The following is a 21,466-nucleotide window of genomic DNA, read 5'->3' on the forward strand; positions in this document are numbered from 1 at the left end:
GCTTTTTTTTTTTTTTTTTTCCCTGATCCTGCAGAAGACGAATATACTCATTCCAATGGAAGATTAAACCTTCTCTTTTAGTAGAGCAATGACATGTACATTCTAACCTTCTGCTTTCCTTTTCATGTCCTTCCTAATCCAGAAACCTGTACTAATTGCAGTTAGATTTATGAGCATTACGCGCAGTTCAGTCTCGGTATGTATTCATATTGCACCGTGTCACAGCCATTTTACATCCCTGTCTCCCATCCACCTAGGAGTTGTTCTGCTCTGTCCATCATCCATGCCTGTCCACCCTCCATGTGAGCCCAGTGAGGTCCCACTTCCTGATCAGCCTTCCCTTGGTTTTCTCTTCCTCTCTTTCTTTAGAACCTTTATTTTCTTTCCTCTGTATCATGCAGTTGAACAATGTCTATTTACTACATACTGGTTTTTCCTCTTTGTCAGATAAACCTCTTTGTGGATTTCTTCTTTGGTTGGATCATTAAAAGGTGAACAGAACATTGAAAGCATTGAGGTATCAAATTAATGTCTACTCTATGAGTTTTGTTCTCATCAATCTCCTTTACTTTATTACTTGAAACACCTGCTACTGCTTTATCGCCCTCCATTGTTAGTAGTGCTTGTTTTCCCGTTCTGATCTGGGACTTTGATGGTGTCTTCCTCCATGCAGAAGTACGGCTCTTACCTACTTAGCATTTTCCAGACAGAGCAGCAAACAGAAAATTGATGGACTGGTTCTAGACTTAAATCTAATAGTATAATAGAGCTCAAACCAGGGCTTAATAGAAAAAGGAAATGGAGAGATGGAAAGATAAGCACACCAGTATATGTGGAAGCTAATTTCAGAGACTGTCCATCTATGTGCAGCTAGTTCATTGAGGGTCTCAGTTTGCTAGGGTATAAACACTGATCAGTTTTACTTTTTATCTGGTAACTGCCTTCTAACTCTCCCACGTCAGAATCCCCTTTCTTACTGGATATCAGTACTTAATAGTGTCTTGTGACTTTTCCGTAATTTTCAAATGCTCTGGTCTCAGTCCAGTATTTAAGACTTAGCTCTCTTCATGCTGTGACGTGAGTCGCAGGCTTGATCCAGCACTCTTACCACTTTCTCCCAGGATAGACCAGACCTTAATCTGGGGCTGAAAACTGGGGGTGAGTGAGAGATCACACACTCAGATCTCTTTCTTGTGCCCTTTCTCCCTTTGGTGCTGAAACTGGGAGGAGTGACCGGGGAGGGAGAGTTCCGCATGCTGTCCCAGTATTGAGGTGACAGTCTTTTTCTCTTGGTTGTTCAGCACGACTGTTGAAGCTCATTGTCAGGAGGCTGCAGCAGCTCCAGTTTACTGCTGACAGTGAGCGCCAGCCTACCCCATTTCCACAGGCATTGGCAGTCCCTTGCAAGATTTGTTTACATCTTCTGGTTCATCCTAACTGATGGCATTCACACCATATGACTGATATGTATGTCTTTTTTTTTTTGGCCTCAAGACTTGACCCAATCAAATCTGTCTCCCATGGCAGGTTCTAGGGCCTGCAGGCGCATGTGGGGGAGGGTTACACTTTTCATACCCCTTGGTTCCCGAGAACTCAGGGTGGGTGACGGTCTTGCTCCCTGTCTGGACTTCTCCACCACACTCTCTCCCCAGTTCTCTTTTCCTCTGTGCATGTAACGGAGGAGCAGATCAGTAGGTCTTCTGCCTGCGCAGGTGACCACACAGAATAAAGTACCAGTCTGCCTTTCTTTCCATGACTCAAACTTTGACTCTTACCTTCTGGATTCAGATACAACACTTTTTTTTCCCCAAGAGAGGAGGGAATATCTTCTTTTCATAAACTCTGTGTTCCCCTGAAAGTCCAATAACCTGCCCTTCTTTAAGCCTTTTTAGATTTACAGTAAGGGAAGGTGTTAGAATGTTGATGGTGGTGCTCATTGAAAGAGAATGTGACTCTCAGTAAGTCGTGAGGGAGGGCACTGGTGCCAACTGTTGTCCCCGTGGCGCTAGAGAAGAGGGTACTTAATTATTATTAGTTTAGGCCTTTGCCACAGTATTGGAACAAGAGAACAAATCCCACTAATGTCCTATTTCGTATGCATTAGCTGTAGGAAAGGCTTTAGGTCCAGTCTGAAGACAAGACTATCTAGGACATACTTGGTGTTCATTAAGCACCTATGGGACCGAATCTAAGAAAAACAGCAGTGAATTTTTAGGATATTCACTACAAATATAAACTAATCAAAGTCAATAGTATTCACATCTTCATAGATGAAAATTTTGCTATTCGAGAATTAAATACAATAGTGACTTCTCTGAAATGAAGAATGAAATGTATTCTTGGGAAGTGTGTTATATCATTGCCAGTGTGAAAAGTCATTTGAATTGGGTGTTGAAAGATGAGTAGTAATTTAATAAATGGAAAAAAGAAAGAGGAAAGACAGCTCCAGAGGCAAGGAAGCACGAAGCAGGCGTGTGTCAGTGATAACCACCTTGTGTCGCTAGAGCAGGCGGCAGGCCGTGTGGAGGTGGGAGAGGAGTTTGGGAAGGTAGACGGGAACCAGATGTGCAGCACAAAGAATTTTGAATTTTCTGGTTTTGAAGCATTTGGGAGCTATGGAAAGGATCTGAAGTAGGGGGATGTCACTGTCAATTCTTTTGGAAGCTAACTGGTAGCATTCTGAAGAAGACTGAGTTAAAGATGGGCAAGGCTGGTGGCCAGGTATCAGGAGATTCTTGTGATGAATCATAGTTGCCACCGCTGAAATAGATTGAATCTGATCATTTCAATTCGAAATGATTTTGCAAGTATGTTTCTGCTACCATGTACTTTCCACATAGTTAGATTTATGGGCCTGATCTTTGACAGGGCTATTCCCAGAGCAGGACTTCGGAATATGATGTGCTCACAGTCTGTCTGATTATGGCTCTTCCATAGCAGGTGGGTTTTTTAAAATAATTTACAGCTCTAAGCATAAGTATTGATTTAGTATTATTTAAGCTAAGATAATATGAAGAATATAATGTAAGTAAAGTTTACTAATCCGTAAAACCTTCACAGATTATCTTCTTGAAGGATGTGACACACAAAGGTTTCTGTAGCCAGAGTTTGAGACACAGTGTGTGACACTTCTAAACCTTTAACCATGAAGCGCCTTCTCCATAATGTGTCTAGTTGAACAAGGGTTCTAAAAAAGACGTTTTAAGAACAGTCTTCTAATTTTTTAAATAGTGTCAGTTGCTGTTTCATGTATTTAGTTTGTAATTTTAAAATTGCTCTGGGTCTTTCGAGGATTGTCTTGCTGTGTTCATAGTGATTGGCAGCACTTGTGAATTTTGCATCATTTAAGCTTATTAAAGAACTTACCTGCATGTCTCTGTTAGAAATTGGCATACCTGCAATTGTATATCAACATGGATAAGTAGATCTGTGGGGTTGAGCTTTGCAACTGACAACACCAAAAGAAGCAAGAAATGCCCTTCCAAAAATTATGCATTAAAATATCATTGGAAAGCCAAGAATCAATTGAAATGTGGCAGCTTTGAAGAGCTCCAAAGGAAAAAAGATATTCCAAGTGTGGATTTGACTCAGCAAAGGGTCCTGTCACTTCCTTTATTAATGCGTGTGTCTAAGTCTGCTGTTCACATTAGGTGACTTGGCACAGTAAGAATCAGATCCAGAGAAGGAAGATTTTCTCAGAATATAGAAGCGCTCTTACTGTTTCTGGTACTGACCAGAAGGTATTTTTCTGGTGCTAATCTTTTTTTTAAAGACATAACTGACATAGAACGTTGTACTGGTTCTAGGTGTGAGACGTCATGATTTGCTATATGTGTATATTGTGAAATGGATACGTTTAGCTAACATCCGTCACAACACACAGTTACCACTTTTTTCTTGTGATAAGAACTTTGCTCTCTTAGCAACTTTTAAGTTTGCAGTACAGTATTGTTAACTATGGTCAGCATGCTGAGCATTGCACCCCCAGAATTTATTCATCTTGTGACTGGAAATTTGTAGGCTTTGACCACTATCACCCATTTCCCCCACACCTCAGCCCTGGCAGCCACCCGTCTGTTCTCTGTTTCTGTGAGTTCGGCTACAAGTGTGTTTTTTAAGAAGAAGGAAATTCCGTCTCCTCCCATTTTTGAAAGGGTGAAGTCGAGGGCTAGTGTATTTTCTGTACAAACTGAAAGTAGTTTGCTCTCCGTAAGTATAGTGATGTCTTAAACTGCTCCTTCAGCTCGGCACTCAGAACCGTCATCTGTGGTGTCTTTGGTAATGGTGGTCCCGTTTTTCTTAGTAACTTTGTAAATGTACTGTGAGGCATTGGAAATTTGAATATCATGTATGATATTAAACCATGGATTAGTGAGACTTTAGACCTAACGCTTACTAACATTTGAAAATAATTGTAGGTGAAATCCTGTTTTTAAGAAAAATTTGTCTCTAAAGCTTAAGCTGGGAAGTCACTGAAATAACTTCAGAAAAGGAATACAGTAATGAGTTTATAGGTTTTTCAGTTTGTACCCACTTGTATTAAGAATTGGGTACAAATTATTCATAAACTATGTGATCAATCAAAAGTAATAAAATCCCTATTACGATAGAAAAATATACTACGATCTTGGAGTAGATAAGGTTTTTCTGTTATATAAAGCCATTAAAAGAAACTGATGGGTTCGATGGCATAGTTACCAAGTGTTAACGCATGACAAAAATGATTGTAAGCAAGGCAAACGGGAGATGTCGTACCACAAGAAAATATTTACAGCTCATAGCACACAGGCTAATTTTCTCTAGTTAATAAGGAGAAGCCCCTGTAAATAAACGGGAGAAAGACCAGCTACCTAGCAGAACATGAACAAAGGACACTGCAAACCACCTCAAAGTGTTAACTGCTGACTGTCTCCAGGGAGTCCATGAGGTCAAATTTATCATAATGTAGAGAAAATATTTGCCTTTTTCACTCTGTTGACTTTTGCAATGATGGTAGAAAAACAATTATGGATAAAACCACTGAAAGAGAATCTATGGTGAGTGTTAACTGCTAAAAAAAAAAAATCCCATTTAAAAAAACCCCTAATTTATGCTTATTATGGGAAAGTTGGAAGGTACAGAAAAGTATGGAGAATAAAGGATATTATTCCACTTGGGAAATACTTTGATATATTTGCAGATTTTTAAAAAACCTATGGTATAACAAATTTATGTTTAGTTTTTAACACAATATAAGCATTTTCCCATGTTTCTGAGAGCTTTATGTAATTAACTTTCTTTTTGTTGGTGTTGTATCTACCCTATTTCAGGTTATTTTTTTAATTGAAATATTTTTGATTTACAAGGTTGTGTTAGTTCCTGATATACAGCATAGTGACACAGGTTTTCGGTAATTAACTTTAAAATGTACTTTCTCTGACCTTGTAAGAGAACTCTGGTCTGTAGGGGTTTCAGCTTTTCCTTAACCTTTGGTTAATCCTGTCTTAAAAGAGATCATTCCTGTACAGCTCGTGTGGTTTTCCTCAACCCTGTCAAGTGAGCTAACTCACGGTAGAGTACTCAGGCGACCGTGATGGTATGGACGCTGCACAGAGGCAGCTCTTCTATTAAATACTGGGATGTGTGAAAACTAGGAATAAGCCCAGGTTTTTCCAGCTCCCTAAAGCTTTTATATCACATTAAGTTGTAGTTATTCAATTGGCTTCATTAAAATAGTCAGAATGGTATGTAGTGGGAAGATGTTTTGGAATTTATAATGTGATTCTGACCAGTCGTAATGGACTTCAGCGCTGTGCTGGTACTCATCCAGACCCCGCTCTCTGCCTCCATTCCACGGTGGTACCTTTCCCAGAGTCACCCTTTGTTAAATTTGCAGACTGATGTGTTTTGAGTGCCTTTTTCTCAGTGTATTCTTTACTTCCTGATCTTAGAACTAAAAGTGGAGTAGCAGTCTTGCAAGCTGTGGCGTGTTTCAGAGGCACGGGTTTGGGAGAGCTGGTCTGAGTGCCCTTAGAACCGCTTCCCCTTTCACCTGAGCATTTGGGCCAGCTCAGCAGTTTCTGTTTCTGAGACAGTACATCTTCCTTTTTTCTTCCCAACATCAATTCAGAAGTCTGTCAGCTTTTTGTCCCATGCTATTCAAGAGACACTAGCACCTTTGCGTAAATAGCTACTTTGAGGAGGAGCTCTTCAAACATCTTCCTTATTGAGAAATAGAACACATATGGAAGGGCACAGAAACACCCACACACGTCCTCACGAATGGTCAGGTGAACATCCGCATGCCCCCCCAGTCGGGTAGAGAACACCACCAGGACCCCCGACGCTCCCGCGTCCTCTTTCCATCACAGTCCTTTTCCTCCCTCAGAGGTAGGCAGAAACCTGAATTTTACATGAATCACTTCCTTGTTTTCGTCGTCGTTTTCCCACTGGAGTCCCTGTCCCTGAGCGCTGTGGTCTCGCTTTGCTTGTCTTTGAGCTTTGTACCAGTGGAATCACATAGCCTGCATCACTGTGTTATCTGCCTTACTTCACTCAGCCTTCAGTGTGTAAGGCTGACCACGTTGTGTTTGCCGTAGCCCATGTTTGTTACCGTGTAGTAGTCCAGTGTTTGGATACCAGTGTGTCCAGTCCAGTGTTGATGGACATTTGGCCTGTGCTTTGGGGAATTATGAATAATGCTGCTTTTTTTCCTTTGCGTATATTTTGTTGTTCTTTATCTAGTTTCCTGAAATAGATGCTACCTCTTTAATTTTTAACCTTTCTTCTTTTCTAATGTATGCATATAATGCTATAATTTTAGGATAGGCAGAGTTAAACTGTATCCCACAGATTTTATTATTATTGTTTTAGTCTCAAAAAATTGTAAATTTCCATTGTGATTTCTTCTTTGGTTATGGGTAAAAGTCTGTTTCTCAAATTCTGCATATATAGAGATTTTTAGTTTTCTCTTTGTAATTACACTGTCAGAAAACTTAAAGGTCTGATAAACTATTTCAACTGTTGGAAATGTACTGTCTTGCTGTATGTGCTTTAAAATAATTACTGTTCTGCATTTGTTAGTGAGTTCTGTATATGTCTGTTAGGCCGCTTGGGTTTCGTTAAGTTACTCGGTTCGTGGCTTGACTGATGTGTGTGTACACACTTGGTTTCTCTGTGCTGATTATAACTTTGTCTATTTCTTTGAGTATTTATGTCGCTGTTTTACTTTAAATTTTCTGAAGCCATTTCTTAAGTACTTACAAATTTGGAAATGTTACATCTTCATACTTTGAACTTTTATCATTGTGAAATATCCCTCTTTGTCACAGGTATCGCTTCTTACCTTAAAGATTACTGTCTATAATTAACATAGCTACACAAGTTTTCTGTTAATGAGACATGGTGCGTCTTTTATTCCAACCTTTTTACTTTTAGCCTTTCTGAATTCTAAATGTTTTATGTGTCCCTTGTTAACTTAGTATAGTTGGGTTTTCTTTTTTTTAATACAGTCTGACAATCTTCAGATTTTAACTAGAATATTTAATGTATTTATGTTTAATATAATCACTGATATATTTGGATTTAAATCTACTATTTTTTATGTGCTTTTAATTTTTCCTGCCTGATATGTTTCTTTTCTTTCTTGCCTTTTTGACTACTTTTTATTATTCCATTATTTTCCTTTGTTAATTTTGATGTTTTATACTCTTTTATTCTTCTTTTAGTAGTCAACCTGAAGATTACAGTATAAATCTGTGATTTATCAAAGTCTGTTTGGTACTTTTATCTTTCTCCCAGATGATGCAAGGACTTCAGTGCTTCAGCTATTGTATGATACAGTTGCTGTTGTTATGTTTTTAATTATCTGTTTTAAATCTAACATGTTGTTCTTACGTTTCACGCAAATTCGTTTAAACTTACATATTTACCACTTTCATTGCTATTTATTTCTTCCTCCCTGACTTTTCTCTTTGGGTCATTCTATCTCTGCCCTTCCTTTAGTGCAGATCTGCTGGTGACAGATTCCCTGTATTAGTATGTCTGAAAATGTCTTTATTTCAACTTTATTCTTGAAAGTTTTCTTGCCATGTAGAGAATTCTAGGTTGGCAGTTACTTTTTACCTTCATCATTTTGAAAATACCATTTATTGTTTTCTAACTTCCGTTGTTTCTGTGGAAAAGTAAGCTTTGAGTCCAAGTTGCTTCCTTGTTGCAGGTGTATTTTGTTTTCTGGCTGCTTACAAGAGTTCCCTCTTGCCTTTGATTTTCCGCAGTTTTCTCTAGGTGTGGACTTCTTTTTATTTCTCTTTCTTAAAGGTTGAAGGCCTTCTGCAGTCAGGAGGTGGGTGTCTCTCCATGGCTTGAAAAGCTCTCTGCCGTTGTCCCTTCGGTATTTCTTCTGCAGGGCCTCTCTCCTCCCCGGGGTGCTCTTTTTACAAGTGGTGGGTCTTTGTATTGAGAGCTGTCTTTTACCTTATTTTCTGAATTTTTCCAGAAAAGTGATTTTTTTTCCTTTTTGCTTGATTCTTTGTATTTTCTTCTGACCTAACGTCTGGTCCACTAACTCCTCTGTCTTTCTGTCTCCTTCCGCATGGTGGTCTTAAGTCTGCTCTGGTAGCCACAGTGTCTGGTGTCATTGGGGGTTTCTGTTGTTTTTATTGGTTTTCATTTACACTGTCTCGTCTCCTTTTGTGCTTGGTCACCTTTGATTGTGTGTCAGACATAGTATTTTAAAAAGTTATTTGTCAAAATATTTTGAAACCTGAGATGATGTTACTTCCCTCCAGAGGGTGTTTTCATTTTTTCCTGCCAGGTCCTCAGGCGCTGGCCATCTGGGATTACTGTAATCCAGTTTTAGAGGTTACAGGTTTCTGAACCATTCAAGTGAAGCTAGGCTGCATTTTCTACAAGGACTATAATAATTTCAGTGTACCCTTATATCTGAGATGCAAACTTTAGGGATCCCAGCATCATGCCTGGAGGCCACACGCACACCAGACAGCAGCCCACACCCTTGCCTGGGCCTGGACTCTTACTCTGTACCACAGGGATTGGCAGACCTTCTATAAAGGACCAGAGAGTAGATACTTGACGCTTTGTGGACCGTACAATCTGTTGCAACTATCAGTGCGGCCATTGTTCTGCAGAAGAGCCGTAGACAATGTGTAAATTAACAAGCAGGAATGTATTTCAGTAAAGCTTTGTTTTTGAAATCAGGCACAAGGCCAGATTTGGCCCACGGGCCCTGGGCCATCTCCTATATTCTGTCAAAAGCTCTGCTCAGACTTTCGGACACCTCTTCTTAAATTTAAATCAGCCCTGAATGCTGGGCTAGCCTTTCCTTCATCTACCTTGTTAGCTCTCCAGTGCCTACAAGAATATGCTGCATTTTTTATGTTTGATCCAGTTGCTCTCAGCAGAAGGTTTAATCTTAAATACCTAGTCTGCCATTATCAGAAAGTCATATACAAGCTAACCAATTAAAAGAGTGAGTTTTTTTCCCTGTGATCTCAAGAAAGAATTTTCTTGGGTTGTTCTCAGAGAATCTCTCTCACTAACACCCTGTAATATATAAATGACTTAATATATAAATGACTTAAAGAAAAAAAACGACTAAGTTTTAGGACCTGTTTCTGTAGTCTTCTAGAGAAATTATATATTCCAAGTTTAAAGTTATAGAGCAGTGTTGTCCATCAGAACTTTTCCCTGATGATGGAAATGTTGTGTATCTGCACTGTTCAATATGGTAGTCACTAGCCACCTGTGGCTTTTGAGCACTTGAAATGTAGCTAGTGTGAATGCAGAACTAGATTTTTACTTCCATCTAATTTTAATTAATTAATCAATTAAAATGTAAATAGCTCTGCTGGATATCTAGTTTGGAGGGGATACAGCTTAGATTGAAACAAGAATCTTGGCTAAGTTACAGCATGTGTTCTTACACTCCCCCCACCCACGTACCTATTTTCCAGTGCTTTTGCAAGAAATACTTCACCTAAATGTGTTCGATGGATGGCACCTCACTACTTATCTTAGGCCTTTCAGAATGTTTCCACTACTCCTGCCACTCACCAGGTGTGATGGAAGTATTACACTTCTGATCCTAATTGGGCCAAGTAAACCGATGCAGCCACTCAGTTTGCTTTTTGACATGTATTCCTCTTTGCAGGGAAAGGGGCGTCTTCGTCGAGGAAACTACCCGTGTCCACCCTCTCCTGTCGTAGCTGGGGCGCCCTCCGTGTCTGCTGTCGCAGAGGAGACGCTGACTGGCGAGGCAGCTCTGGAGGCGGGCATCACAGAGCAGCAGCAGGCAGCCCTGCAGCAAGAGGAGAGGGTGCTGACCGAGCAGATTGAGAGCCTGCAAAAGGAGAAGTGAGTTTTCAGGAGGGGAGGGAGCAACCAGTTACCTGTTTTCATTTCCTTCCGTCCTTTCTTTGTTTCTCCTTGCTCATTAAGTGTCTCTTGGGTGTCAAGCACTACGTTAAGGTGATGCAGGGGATGTAAAGGTGACAAAGACATGTTGCCTGTACTCAGGTAACTGAAGGTGGTCAGGGAAGGATGCTCCGTGAACTGGGAGACCTGGAGCTGCTACAGCAACGATTCTGGAGAGGCTGACTGGAACAGGGTGTCAGCCTCAGCCAGGATTCCTCATGGGTCAGAGCCCAGCCTCGGTGAACAGATTTTTCTTTTAAAAAAAAAAAAAAAAAAAAGAGGAATAAGGATTCTCAGGCTAAGACAAAGTCCCTTTCAAGAATGGGCAGAACTCCATGAAGGCACTGTTATCTGAAGATCAATATAACCACGGGGCCAGCAACTGGATGGGCAGGGTAAGGCAGCAACTCTAGTGGGTGCTGGGATACTGGGTAGGGAAGTTGGCTGCAATTTAGGAGAGAGACAAATAGGCCACTCTGTGACCTCCACCATCACTGGAGCAGGGGTGGGTAACATCACACCTTGGGGGTAATATGAACAGCCCATGGTTCTCCCTGAAGGTACTGTGTACTGGTTCCGGTTGACAGTGATGACTCTTAAGCTTTAAGGGGATTTTTGTTCCTGAGGTCTAGGATCACAGGATCCTAGGATCTCAGGTCCGAGAGCTTAATCTATGAGAAGTTATGAGCCTATTAAAGTAATTTTAGCCTGTCGGGATTGATTCTAGAATTTAGGCAAGCTAAAAAAGCAGCTGAAACTCAGCTGTGCTGAACGTGCACAAGGGGCCTACTTTGACCAGGGGCTAGCTGTTTGATAGAAGAGGACCTAATTCAGCTTGAATGAAAATGGCATTGGAAGCACTGAAGGATGAGTAGGGATTTGCCAGGAAGGTGAAAGTCTTTCCAGGGAAAGGAAGAGGTATGAGCGTCGTCTTAGAGGTGTGAGTGCACATGGCTTATGACAGGTGTGATCGCAGCAGCGAGTTGCTGGTGAGACTGTCCTTAAACAGACTGTCCGTGAATCTCAAGCTAGGTGTCAGAGGTATTACAGGATGAATAGTTTTAAGCTAAGCAGAATGGGAGAGAAGCTGAGAGGGCTCTGAAAGGGAGGAGACTGGATGAAAAACAGTGAGAACTGGAAGGATGAGGAGGTTGTGGACAGGGTGGAGGACTGGATTCAGAGCTGGTGTATTTCCAGGCAACGACAAACCCTAGGATCTGCCCATTGGGGAAAATTGCCTACATAAAGTGGAGGAGAGGTTGCTCGGAATTACAGACATAAAGGAACTTGGGTGTTAGGGTGTTGAAGTGCGCTTTTACAAAGATGTTGATTGAAATAGATCAAGGTGGGATCAGGCAGCAGTGAGAAAGCAAGATTAGGAACCAGGTACCAAAGACTTCAGGGAATGAGGGGCGTGGTTGAGAGAGAGTTGGTGGGTGACCACTGAGCAGAGCAGAGGATGCTCTGCGTGGGGATGGGAAAGGCTTCACAGGGCGGGACAGGGCGGCCAGTGTTCTACACCATCTCGGAGATCGGAAGTCTCTTCTAGGTTAAGATAGAGGATGTCGTCTGTAGCTAGTTAATAAAATCTTGTGGAAAACAGTTTAAGAGCTGGGAGGAATCCTAAAGACTATCTAGTTACATGTTTTGTGGATGAGAAAGTTGAAGTCCAGAGAGAGGAAAGTACTTTCCTGATGCATTATGAATGAGTTTAGAATCTTGATCTTCGGATTACCAGCCCAGAGTTCATTTTACCGAAGCTTCGACAGCTTCAGCATCTCGCTCCACCCCCACCCCCCACCCTGCCCTTAGCCCTGTTACAGGTCCCAGCCTTTGCTGTCTTCAGCCTTCACTGCTACTGTGGCTTCCCCTGAGTGGAACCAGTAAGCATTGTGACTAGTTTTGCTGCTTAAATTCCTGACTTTCATGGAAAGTCTCTTTTCCTGTTGTTTTGCTTCCATTTCTTATCAGACGCTAACAGATTCCTTGACTGTGCCTTACAGGGAGGAGCTGACATTCGAGATGCTTGTGCTGGAGCCCCGTGCTTCAGACGACGAGACGCTGGAGTCGGAGGCCTCCATCGGGACTGCTGACAGCTCAGAGAACTTGAACGTTGAGTCTGAAGGTGCCGTCCCTGAGAAGTCAGGTAAGTGAATGTGTTAGACCAGAGACTCTGGATTGTTTTGCAAAGGAGGAGTAAGGATTCCCAAGTGAAGACAAGGTCCCTTTCAAGAAGGCCTTGACCTTACATGAAAAGGTGACAGAGTCCTAAGGAACTGAAATACACTGATCTTTATGAAGCTTCTATATAAATTGTTCATTAGACCAGGTCTTTAGTGTAATGCAGTTTTTTGTAATTTAATGTTTTCTCTTGTATTTACTACAAGAAAAGCCAGCAGTCACAACTCATGTTGCCCTTCCGAACCACGCTCTGTTTTCTAAGGGTGGGTGGCAGGAGGTGTGCCCTGCTGTGAGATGGGACTGAACCAAAGGAGCTCTTTACCTGCGTGGCGCATTGCAGGAAGCTGTGGCACTTACTGCATATCCTGGCAGTTTTTAAATGATGGGGACTGTAAGGCATGGTCTGACTCCAGACTTCCTTGGGGTTGATTCTGAAACAACATGGATGGTGTAGTGATGGATGGTGAGCCCTCCTCTCTAGTTGTGACCACACAAAATCGGTCAGCCTGGGCCCTACAGATCTTACCCCCCCCCCGCCCACTTCCACGTGTGAGCAGTGACACCACTTCATCACACGGAGATTTTCTCTAGAGAGATCTGTCATTTACCGCTTTGCTCTTGTTCTCGTATTAGAGAGAAGCTTAGCCCTTACCTCCCCGAAGGCAGCTGGCAAGTCTGAACCTTCAAGCAGACTGCGGAAGCAGCTAAAAAAGCAGCAAGACTCACTGGATTCAGTGGACTCTTCAGCCTCTTCTCTGTGTTCGTCCAGCACTGCGTCTTCTCATGGGACCAGAAAACGATTTCAGATTTATTCCAAATCTCCATTCTACCGAGCTGCCTCAGCTGGCGAGGCCCTGGGAATGGAAGGGCCACTGGGCCAGACCAAATCCCTAGAAGACAGGCCTCAATTCATCAGCAGAGGAACCTTCAACCCTGAAAAGGGCAAACAAAAATTAAAGAATGTGAAAAACTCACCTCAGAAAACCAAAGAGACCCCAGAGGGGACAGTTGTGTCTGGCCGCAGGAGAACTGTGGACCCAGACCGCAGCTCCGCCCAACAGCCAGCTCTCTTTGGGAGCAATGAGTTTATGGTCTGAACTGGCTGATGAGTGTCCCTTCATGGCTACGGAGTGGTAAACACATCTCGTCTTTGGGGCCTCTTCTCACCACCTGGTCCACAGTAGCCATCCTAATTGTGGTCCTGCCTCTTGCCCGGGCACACAGCCAGGACCACGTGTGCTCAGTTCCTGGGGCCCCTGCTGGAGCCTGCGAGGGGCGGTGCCGGCTGTGCCTTGGCTGCTGTGCTTGGCTAGAGATTTCACTGAGCAGAGCACCTGGGGCCTGGGGATTTGCGGCAGGTGTGGGGGTCTTTGTAGTTGCCGCTCCTCCCTCCTCCTTTCCCCTCCCAGAGGTGAGTGTGGGACTGGGGGGCCGTTGTGGGCCAGAGGGACCCACTGAGTTCTGACATTTGAAGAAAACATATAAATCTTTCTTAGCCATGAAAGCAAAAGCCTTTGGGTTTATTTTGGGATAGTTAAGAGCTGGGGAAGAATATAATTTTTTCCAAGGATTTATAAACAAAGAGCCTAAGCCCTTCTATTTTAAGATTTTTGAAAAAACACTCCCTGTTATATTCTGGGGAAGGTAGAAGAGCAGTTATCGCTATCAGGCCATCAGGGCGTGTCTCAGACATCTGGCCACACTAGGAGAAGCCAGCACAGGCTTGGTTTGGGCTTTGAGGGTGGTCAGTGTCACGGTAATCAGTGCTGGTGTCGCTCCTGGCTGGTTCCTGCCGGACACACTGCACGGGCCGAAGCGTCAGTCCTCGTGCTGCTCTTGCCCTCCCTGACCCTAGAGTCGGGTTCCTCTGATATTTTTTAAATGTCCCAGAGACATGGTGATTCCTAAACATGAGCATTTCATCCTAATCCATGCAGGCTCTCCTCTTCGTACAGGTTAAACTGAAGGTTGTGTATGAACCTGTTACCTGCTGGTGGATTTCCACCAGGAACTCAGACAAATAATGTGACCATTTAATCACTTCTCCTGAAACACTCACACACAGCACTGCATGAATACGTGTTACAGAAAGCTGCCAAAAAATAAAAGAGAAACGTTTTTAATATGACCCATCTAACTTTTATCTTCTTTTCCTTGGACCATCAGTATTAAATAGATAAGTAAAATCAAGGACTACTTGAAGCTATTTTTGTTAGTATTTCTGGTCACTGAAGTTTACTGTAAATACGTATGTATAGTATGCTTATCTCTCTTTATCCTTATGCTTCCCCCCTTCCCATGGAATTTCTTCCCACAGATTAGGGCCATTGGACCTGGTGGTGAGGGCACTCATCCCTGGATTGAGGGAGAAGTCAGACCATCTTTCTCACCGCTGGGTGTCTCCACATACCTGAGTTATAAAAGCATTTTAAGCTTGTTAGCATTTGTGGGATTAGAAATCTGTTTTTGCTATTTATAATATATGGAAAACGAAACATGATACCCTTTCTTGAGATAAGTATGTGAAAATGTTTATTTTTAAAGTTACTAAATGCATCTTGTCTAACTACCACATGCACTGTTCTTAAAAAAAAAAAAGAGCCTTTACCGTCTGTAACCTGCATTTTGGTTATTCTTCCTTCTCCTGCTGCTCTGATGTGAAGTTGTGGGAATGCTAAGACTCCTGCTGAGGCAGAGTCTCTCCTGTTAACACAGTGCTGACCTCATGCCGCTGCCTCGGTGGCGTTGTCGAGCCCCAGAGGCCGGACGGGGAACAGCATTCTGAGCTGCAGCTGCAGCTGGAGGGGGCCTCCCTCTCCCTGGTGTGGGTTCAGAGATGACCTCGGGAAGGGGATATTTTAAAATCTCCACAGTGATGAAGGTCAGTGAGTGAATGTTAGATGTTACATCCCTCAGACGTCTGCCAGCTCATACTGTCCTGAGGAGCAATAAAGGTAAACTCTTCAAAGACCTGCGTTTGAGAGGGTCTCCTAGAGTTAACGCCCGGCCCTCAGCACGCTCGTGTCACCATGGGGTCTCTGGTGCCCCGGGCCCCGGACCAGGCACAGGCTGTCCCGGGGCTCCTGGGAGGCTGGCGCTCAGCTGCCGTTGCTCTCCTCCCTCCACTTGCTCCAGAACATCGGTTAAATAGCACGTTTCCTTTGGCCCAAGGAATGGCCTGGAGAACACACCTTGGCATGTGTTCTCCTCTCTGAATCTTTGTGGGTTTTTTGTTTTATTGTTGTTGTTTTGCAAAATAAGTTTTTGGCAGTTACAAAACTACCCACATAGGTCTCTACAGGAACTAGGCGATGGGTGTTAAGAGACTTTATCGTTTATCTCAGGGACCTAAAACCTGAATTTGGATAAAATTAAATAAAAAACTTGTATTTTAGTTGCTAGATTTGTGGATATCTAGTCATTATAGTGGAAGAAGCTGCCAGAAGGGAGGGTTGAGGGGGACCCATGCAGTGACAAGGGTGGAAAATAGTGTGGAGCCCTCCCTCTGAAGGAAGGCAAGCCATCGCTCCCACAGAACAGGCATGGTGGTCCTGGGAAAGAGGTGAAGCCGTAACTCTCAGCCCATCAGAACAAGTGCGGCCTCCCCTTCCTCTGGGCTTACCCGGGCCTCTGGGGTGCAAGTTATGCTACCATGAGGTGATGCTGCGTTACAATCACTCCTGATTAAGAGATTTCACCTTAATGTGTGTCAAACTCATGTCTCCTGCTGTTTCTCCTTTGACCCCGCATGGCCGCGGTGGGGCCACCCCTTCGGAGCCCGTGCTCTACGCCCACAGCTTCTCTTTGTAGCCCACGTCCCAGCCCCAGACAGAGCCGGGATTTTCAGTTCTCCCCATTACAGCCAATGTAGCCCTTGCCGTGGAAAATGTGACAGAAGCAGAGAAGTGGAATTTCAGGGTCACACTGTGTATCATAAAGTAAAGCCAATCCACCAAGGATTCAGGAAGGTGACGTCCTTAGTTTGTGATGCACTTTGCACTTCTGCCATTTTAATTTTTTAGCCACTCTGGGCTTCTGAACGCACAGGAGAGACAGAGGGGCCTGAGGTCCGGGGATGGGACACCATGCTTTGGATCCAGCTACAGCTCTTCCCTTGCTGGGAGGGCAGTGGGGACGTCTGCCTTCCATCACAGTCAGGTGGTTTTCACTGTCAGAGACGGAGGGTCCCAGCAGCGGGCTGGAAAGAGGAGGCCCAGCAAGGTCCTGCAGGCCTGCTCGGTATTTGCGGGCCGTGGCTTTTGAACTATAACTAGTGAATGTGTACCTTTCACAAGCACTTTGGTGAACTGTAGAGAAGAAAGTATTCTCAGGATGTGTTCAAAGCTAAGAGAGTTTTAATTTTAAAAAGAAACAATCTGACAGCTTTCCTCATCCGTCCCTCTCCCCTCTTTCCCCCCCTTGGTGGGGAGATGGACGTCCTTCTGGGCTGGCCGACGTGTGACAGCTCCTCAGCGCCGGCCCCAGGGCCGTGCTGGCCTGGGTAGTGAAGTGCCCTGGTGTCGGTGGGAGTCCTCTGCCTTTCGATGCCCCTCGGTGACTGTTAACCACCTTCTCTGGGACCGCTCCCACGCTGGATTTGGTGTAAACGGCAAAGTGATGATTGTGGAGGTGGACCTATTAGGTCCTGTCTGTCTCTTGGTTGAAACTTCCCAGAAAAGCCCCACCAAGGGGTCTGTCACTTTGCTGTCCATCCATACTTAACGCCTATTTATCAACCCTGTTAGGTCACCTTTTGAACCAAGTAATTGTATTTACTCGGGGAAAGGTGTAGACTACAGATTAGTATTATATTATTTTAATGGATTTAAAGTAATTTATAAGTATGCTGAGTGTAAATTTTTAAAAGACTATGTATTATAAAAGGACATATCCTGTGAAATATATCATTTTACTGTTTAACAGAATAATTCTATAAAAAAAAATGGCTTATCTCACCCACAGAACTGACTACACTCCTGATGCAATCAGCAGGCACTTTGTAATTTCCTTTGGCTTTTTTCCTTTGAGGGGGTAGACGTCATTTGTATGAAGTGCAGTTTGTGTCACTCAAAGTACGCACTGTACGGCTGCACACGAGCGGCCTGACGAGCGCATCCCTCGGCGGCTCATTAAAGAACGAAGCTTCCAGAGCAGCATTGTGTGTGGCTTGTTTCTTTCCCACCCCAGCTCATTCCAGCCTGAGCCCAAGGAACAGCGATGACTTTTGTTAAACTGGGGTTTTTTGGTTTGTTTCTTGTTTGTTTGTTTCTTGTTTTAAGGAAAGCACTGAGCCCCAAGTTGACAAAGCACAGAGGCGGTAACTACTGGAGCTCAACAGAACGAAGGTGAAGGTGACACTCAGGCTGTGAGTTTTCTGTAATGGGTGCTAAGCTGTGAAGGCTTCATTTAATCGATTTCGAGGTGGGTGGGCAGGGAAGGCACTAAATCTGCATTTCAGATCCTCACCAGAAAGGCCCTAGACAGGTAGTGGTGTCGGCCGCCGGAGGGCCCGCGGGCCCTTTCCATCGTGCCGCTCGCTGCCCGACTTTGGGCGAGTCACAGGCCCTCTCTGGAGCGTGTTCTCTGCCCCAGCTTCGCTTCTCTGGGTAACTCCTGACTTTCAGGTCTCGATGTAAAAGGCAGTTCTCCTTGGAAATCCCCTCTTCCCCCTTGAGCTGGCTGAGATGCCTTGTGTTCTTAACAGCTTCCTGTGTTTGCGGCATCAAACACCTGTTTGATGTGAGGTTCCCAAGGCACGACATGGGCCTGTCTTGTCTTTAGGTCCTTGGTGCATACCAAAGGGGTCCCCACTTGCATGCAGGACGAGAAGACTGAATGAGGCCGGGGCCCCCCAGTGCCAGACCAGGTCCCAGGTAGAACTGAGAAACAGTGTCGTGAATTTTTCCCTAATGTCAAAGTTACTCAGTTTTTAAAATTCTGAGATCATCTTTCCCATTTCTTTTTACGTTAAGTTTATACTTACATTTTTTGCATTAAATTTATGTTACAACAAAATGATAAGGATAGCGGATTGGTTCTTAAGATTTCCTTCATTGGTTAAATAAGACCTAGAAATGCCATTTTTAAAAGTTACCCCTGTGATTACTGAATCCACAACAAACCTTTATGATTATGAGCAGAAGAGCAGAAAGGTGTAGGGAGTTGCAGACCAGAGCTCTGCCTTTGTGAAGGTGGTTCCCTCCCCTAGGCTGGGCGGCGGTACGGTGTCTGAGAGCCCGGACCTGACCACGGACGGGGACAAGACATAAAATATCTGTTGAGTCTTCTAAGGCATCTTGGACTCTGAGGAGTATGTCACTTCCCCGTTCTGTGTGGCCATTTATGCACTCATTCAGCAGACACCGCCTGAGCCCCCAGAGGCCCTGTCCTCCTGGGTGGCCGGGGTCTACGGTGAGCAGAACAGAGCCCCCGCCCCCGCAGAGCTTGCATCTTTTCGAGGAAGACCAGTGGTGTCCACCAGATGGAGACTAGTTATCCACGGTGTCTAGGCTGCATGATCAGGTTATATTTACTGATCTGAGTGGGTGCTTCGTGGTATCTTTGAGTCTTTCTGTCCTTCCTACCTTTAAGTATTCCTTTAAGGGTGGAGGAGGAGAAGTGGCTCACGAATCTGCAGGCTGCAGTTGCAAAGAAAGGCCCACACAGGGACTGCCTCCCTGTGCCTCACAGCAAAGACATGCTTGGCACTGAGGGCAGAAAAGAGTTCGTAGCAACCCCTTTCCTAGCAAGGGCCCCAAATGCGGTGGCAGAGAGCTGTTATGCATCTGAATTGCAGTGGGGCCAGTTTACAGCAAAAAGTTGAATAGATCCTGGGATCAACTGAGATCTGTTACTAGGAAAACAAAAGTCACTTAGTTTATTTTAGGTGAGAAGGACTTAATTTAGGAATTAGGGGCTTAGCATAAACATTGGAAGAACTGGGGAAACATGTCAGAGAAAACGCCCACCAGAGGCCGAGAGGCCAGCTGATCTGAAGCAAAATTTCTGAAGTTCTCAAGAGCTTGCCTGGAAGTGACTGCAGTTCTCAAGACAGCTGCTGTGACGCCTCCGTCTTCCCACACATCTGGCTGTAGCTGCCTCCAGAAAACGACGGCTCCTTATTTACCTGGCACATCGCACGTGAGTGCCTGCCTTCCACTAGCAAGCCCTGGGGGAAGGGGGTCCTGGGAAACGTACTTCCTGGCATCTCTGCAATGAAGACAGGACGTTTGGGGGGGCTTGGGGTCCGGGGGAGCCGTGGTATGGATGCCAGGTCAGCAGCAGATAATTCAAGCTTTGCACCTCCTCTGATTCCCCAAGATTTCTTGCTGGAGACCCCAGTCTCTTTCCCGAGGTCGAACTGCTGTGCTCACAGCCCAGGCGGCAGCCTGTGAACTTGAGCAGGCAGCCTCTGCAGTGTTATGTTCCCAAAAGCAAGACGGCAAGGAAAATGTTCAGGGCCCATCTGGTCCTGCCGCAACCATGTCTCTTGCTCACCTGCCTTGCTCAAGCTTTCTGTACGTGGGCCTTTGAGCCTTATGGATAAAACTTCTGAGAGGGAACTGGAAAGTGTAATGGCGTTATTGACATTAAATGACCCGAACAACCCAGGCAAGTCTGATGCTTTTAGAAGATCGAGTAGTTTGAGTGCTTCAGTGGGAAGGGCTCAGGCTGAGTGGTATTTGCCATACTCTCCTGTCCGGGCACCAGCCTCGCTATTGTCATTTCCAGAGCAGAGTGTTCAGAACCATCCTTCCTCCATGGAGGCAAGACATCTCCGGATAACCAGAAGAATTCACACACAGGCCAAAGGCCAGGGAGTCCCCAGATTTTCACAGATTTCTCATGTGACCTTTGTATATTGGCATTAAGCATTTCTTCTTTGAAAACAAAAAATGCAACAGAATTGTTCAGCTGATTCCAGGGGCAGAGGGGGATGGGGAGGAGGCAGTGCCAGAGTTTACAGTCATGCCGAGGTTTGAGTTCTCTCGAAGCCTCAGCTTTTCATTTACTAGTGAGGATGACTGGTCCTTCCACCACAGTTAATCTGAGGGTTGAATAATAATGTACCTTCAGAGTTCAGCTCACGCCTGGTATATAAAGTGCCTGATACATGTTAACTTTCTAAATTTTTATTTTCTAGGTCTTCTGGGTCTGTCTTTGAAAAGGATGGAGTTTGTCTGAGCTTCACCCTTCCACAAGGAATTAAGATGTGATGGAGGTTCCCCTTCACCGAAAGTGCCTGTGACCGCCCCATGGGGAGCTGCGTGGTGCTCACCTCTGTCTGTGCAGAGGCGAGGGGGGATGAGGAGGAGACGAGGGGGAGAAGCCTCGGGGTGGTGGGGCACCATCTGGAGAGAAGCTGGGTTGCTGAATCCTCTGAGAGATTCTTCGCCGGGCTTGGATTCTGGCCCGGAGTGGAAACCAGATGGAATTTAAGACCCTGTGTTCCCTGCTCCAGTGTCCTCAAAAGGAGAACCTTGGCCACATTTGTTTTCCTGTTCTTGTTTTTTCCCTTTTTAAAATTGAGTTGTAATAATACAGTAAAGCGCACAGATCGTAAGTGCATGGCTCAGTTCCCTTTTATGAATGAGTACATTTGCAAATCCATCCCCCTGATCAAAATAAAGAACATTTCTAGCACACCTGAAGGCTCCCTGGGGCCCCTCCCGATCACCCCACCCCCCGCCCCACCCGAGGTAACCCACTATTTCCACTTCTACCACCGTCATCAGCCTTGCCTGGTCTTGAACTTTTCATGTCTGTGGAATGTATTCACGTTGTCACATGTATTGCTGGTTCATTCCTTTTTATTGCTGTTTCCTATTTTACGAATACGCCACAAATTACTAATCCATTCCACGGGCAATGT

The 21,466-nt window shown here is 44.5% G+C and overlaps 1 protein-coding gene across 8 annotated transcripts in view; it reads left to right on the forward strand.

The window, feature by feature from the left end:
* MYO9A (myosin IXA) overlaps positions 1 to 17,747 on the forward strand; it is a 175,552-nt gene extending 157,805 nt beyond the window's left edge. For all 8 annotated transcript variants that reach the window (XM_074354176.1, XM_074354177.1, XM_074354173.1 and 5 more), the window contains 3 exons: positions 10,151 to 10,353; positions 12,417 to 12,559; positions 13,228 to 17,747. In XM_074354176.1, coding sequence (XP_074210277.1) covers positions 10,151 to 10,353; positions 12,417 to 12,559; positions 13,228 to 13,691 — 810 coding nt within the window. In that variant the 3' untranslated portion in view covers positions 13,692 to 17,747. The remainder of the gene's footprint in view (positions 1 to 10,150; positions 10,354 to 12,416; positions 12,560 to 13,227) is intronic.
* The last annotated feature ends 3,719 nt before the right edge of the window (positions 17,748 to 21,466 follow it).

Source organism: Camelus bactrianus, chromosome 27 (assembly GCF_048773025.1).
Source record: "Camelus bactrianus isolate YW-2024 breed Bactrian camel chromosome 27, ASM4877302v1, whole genome shotgun sequence".
Lineage (NCBI taxonomy): Eukaryota > Metazoa > Chordata > Mammalia > Artiodactyla > Camelidae > Camelus > Camelus bactrianus.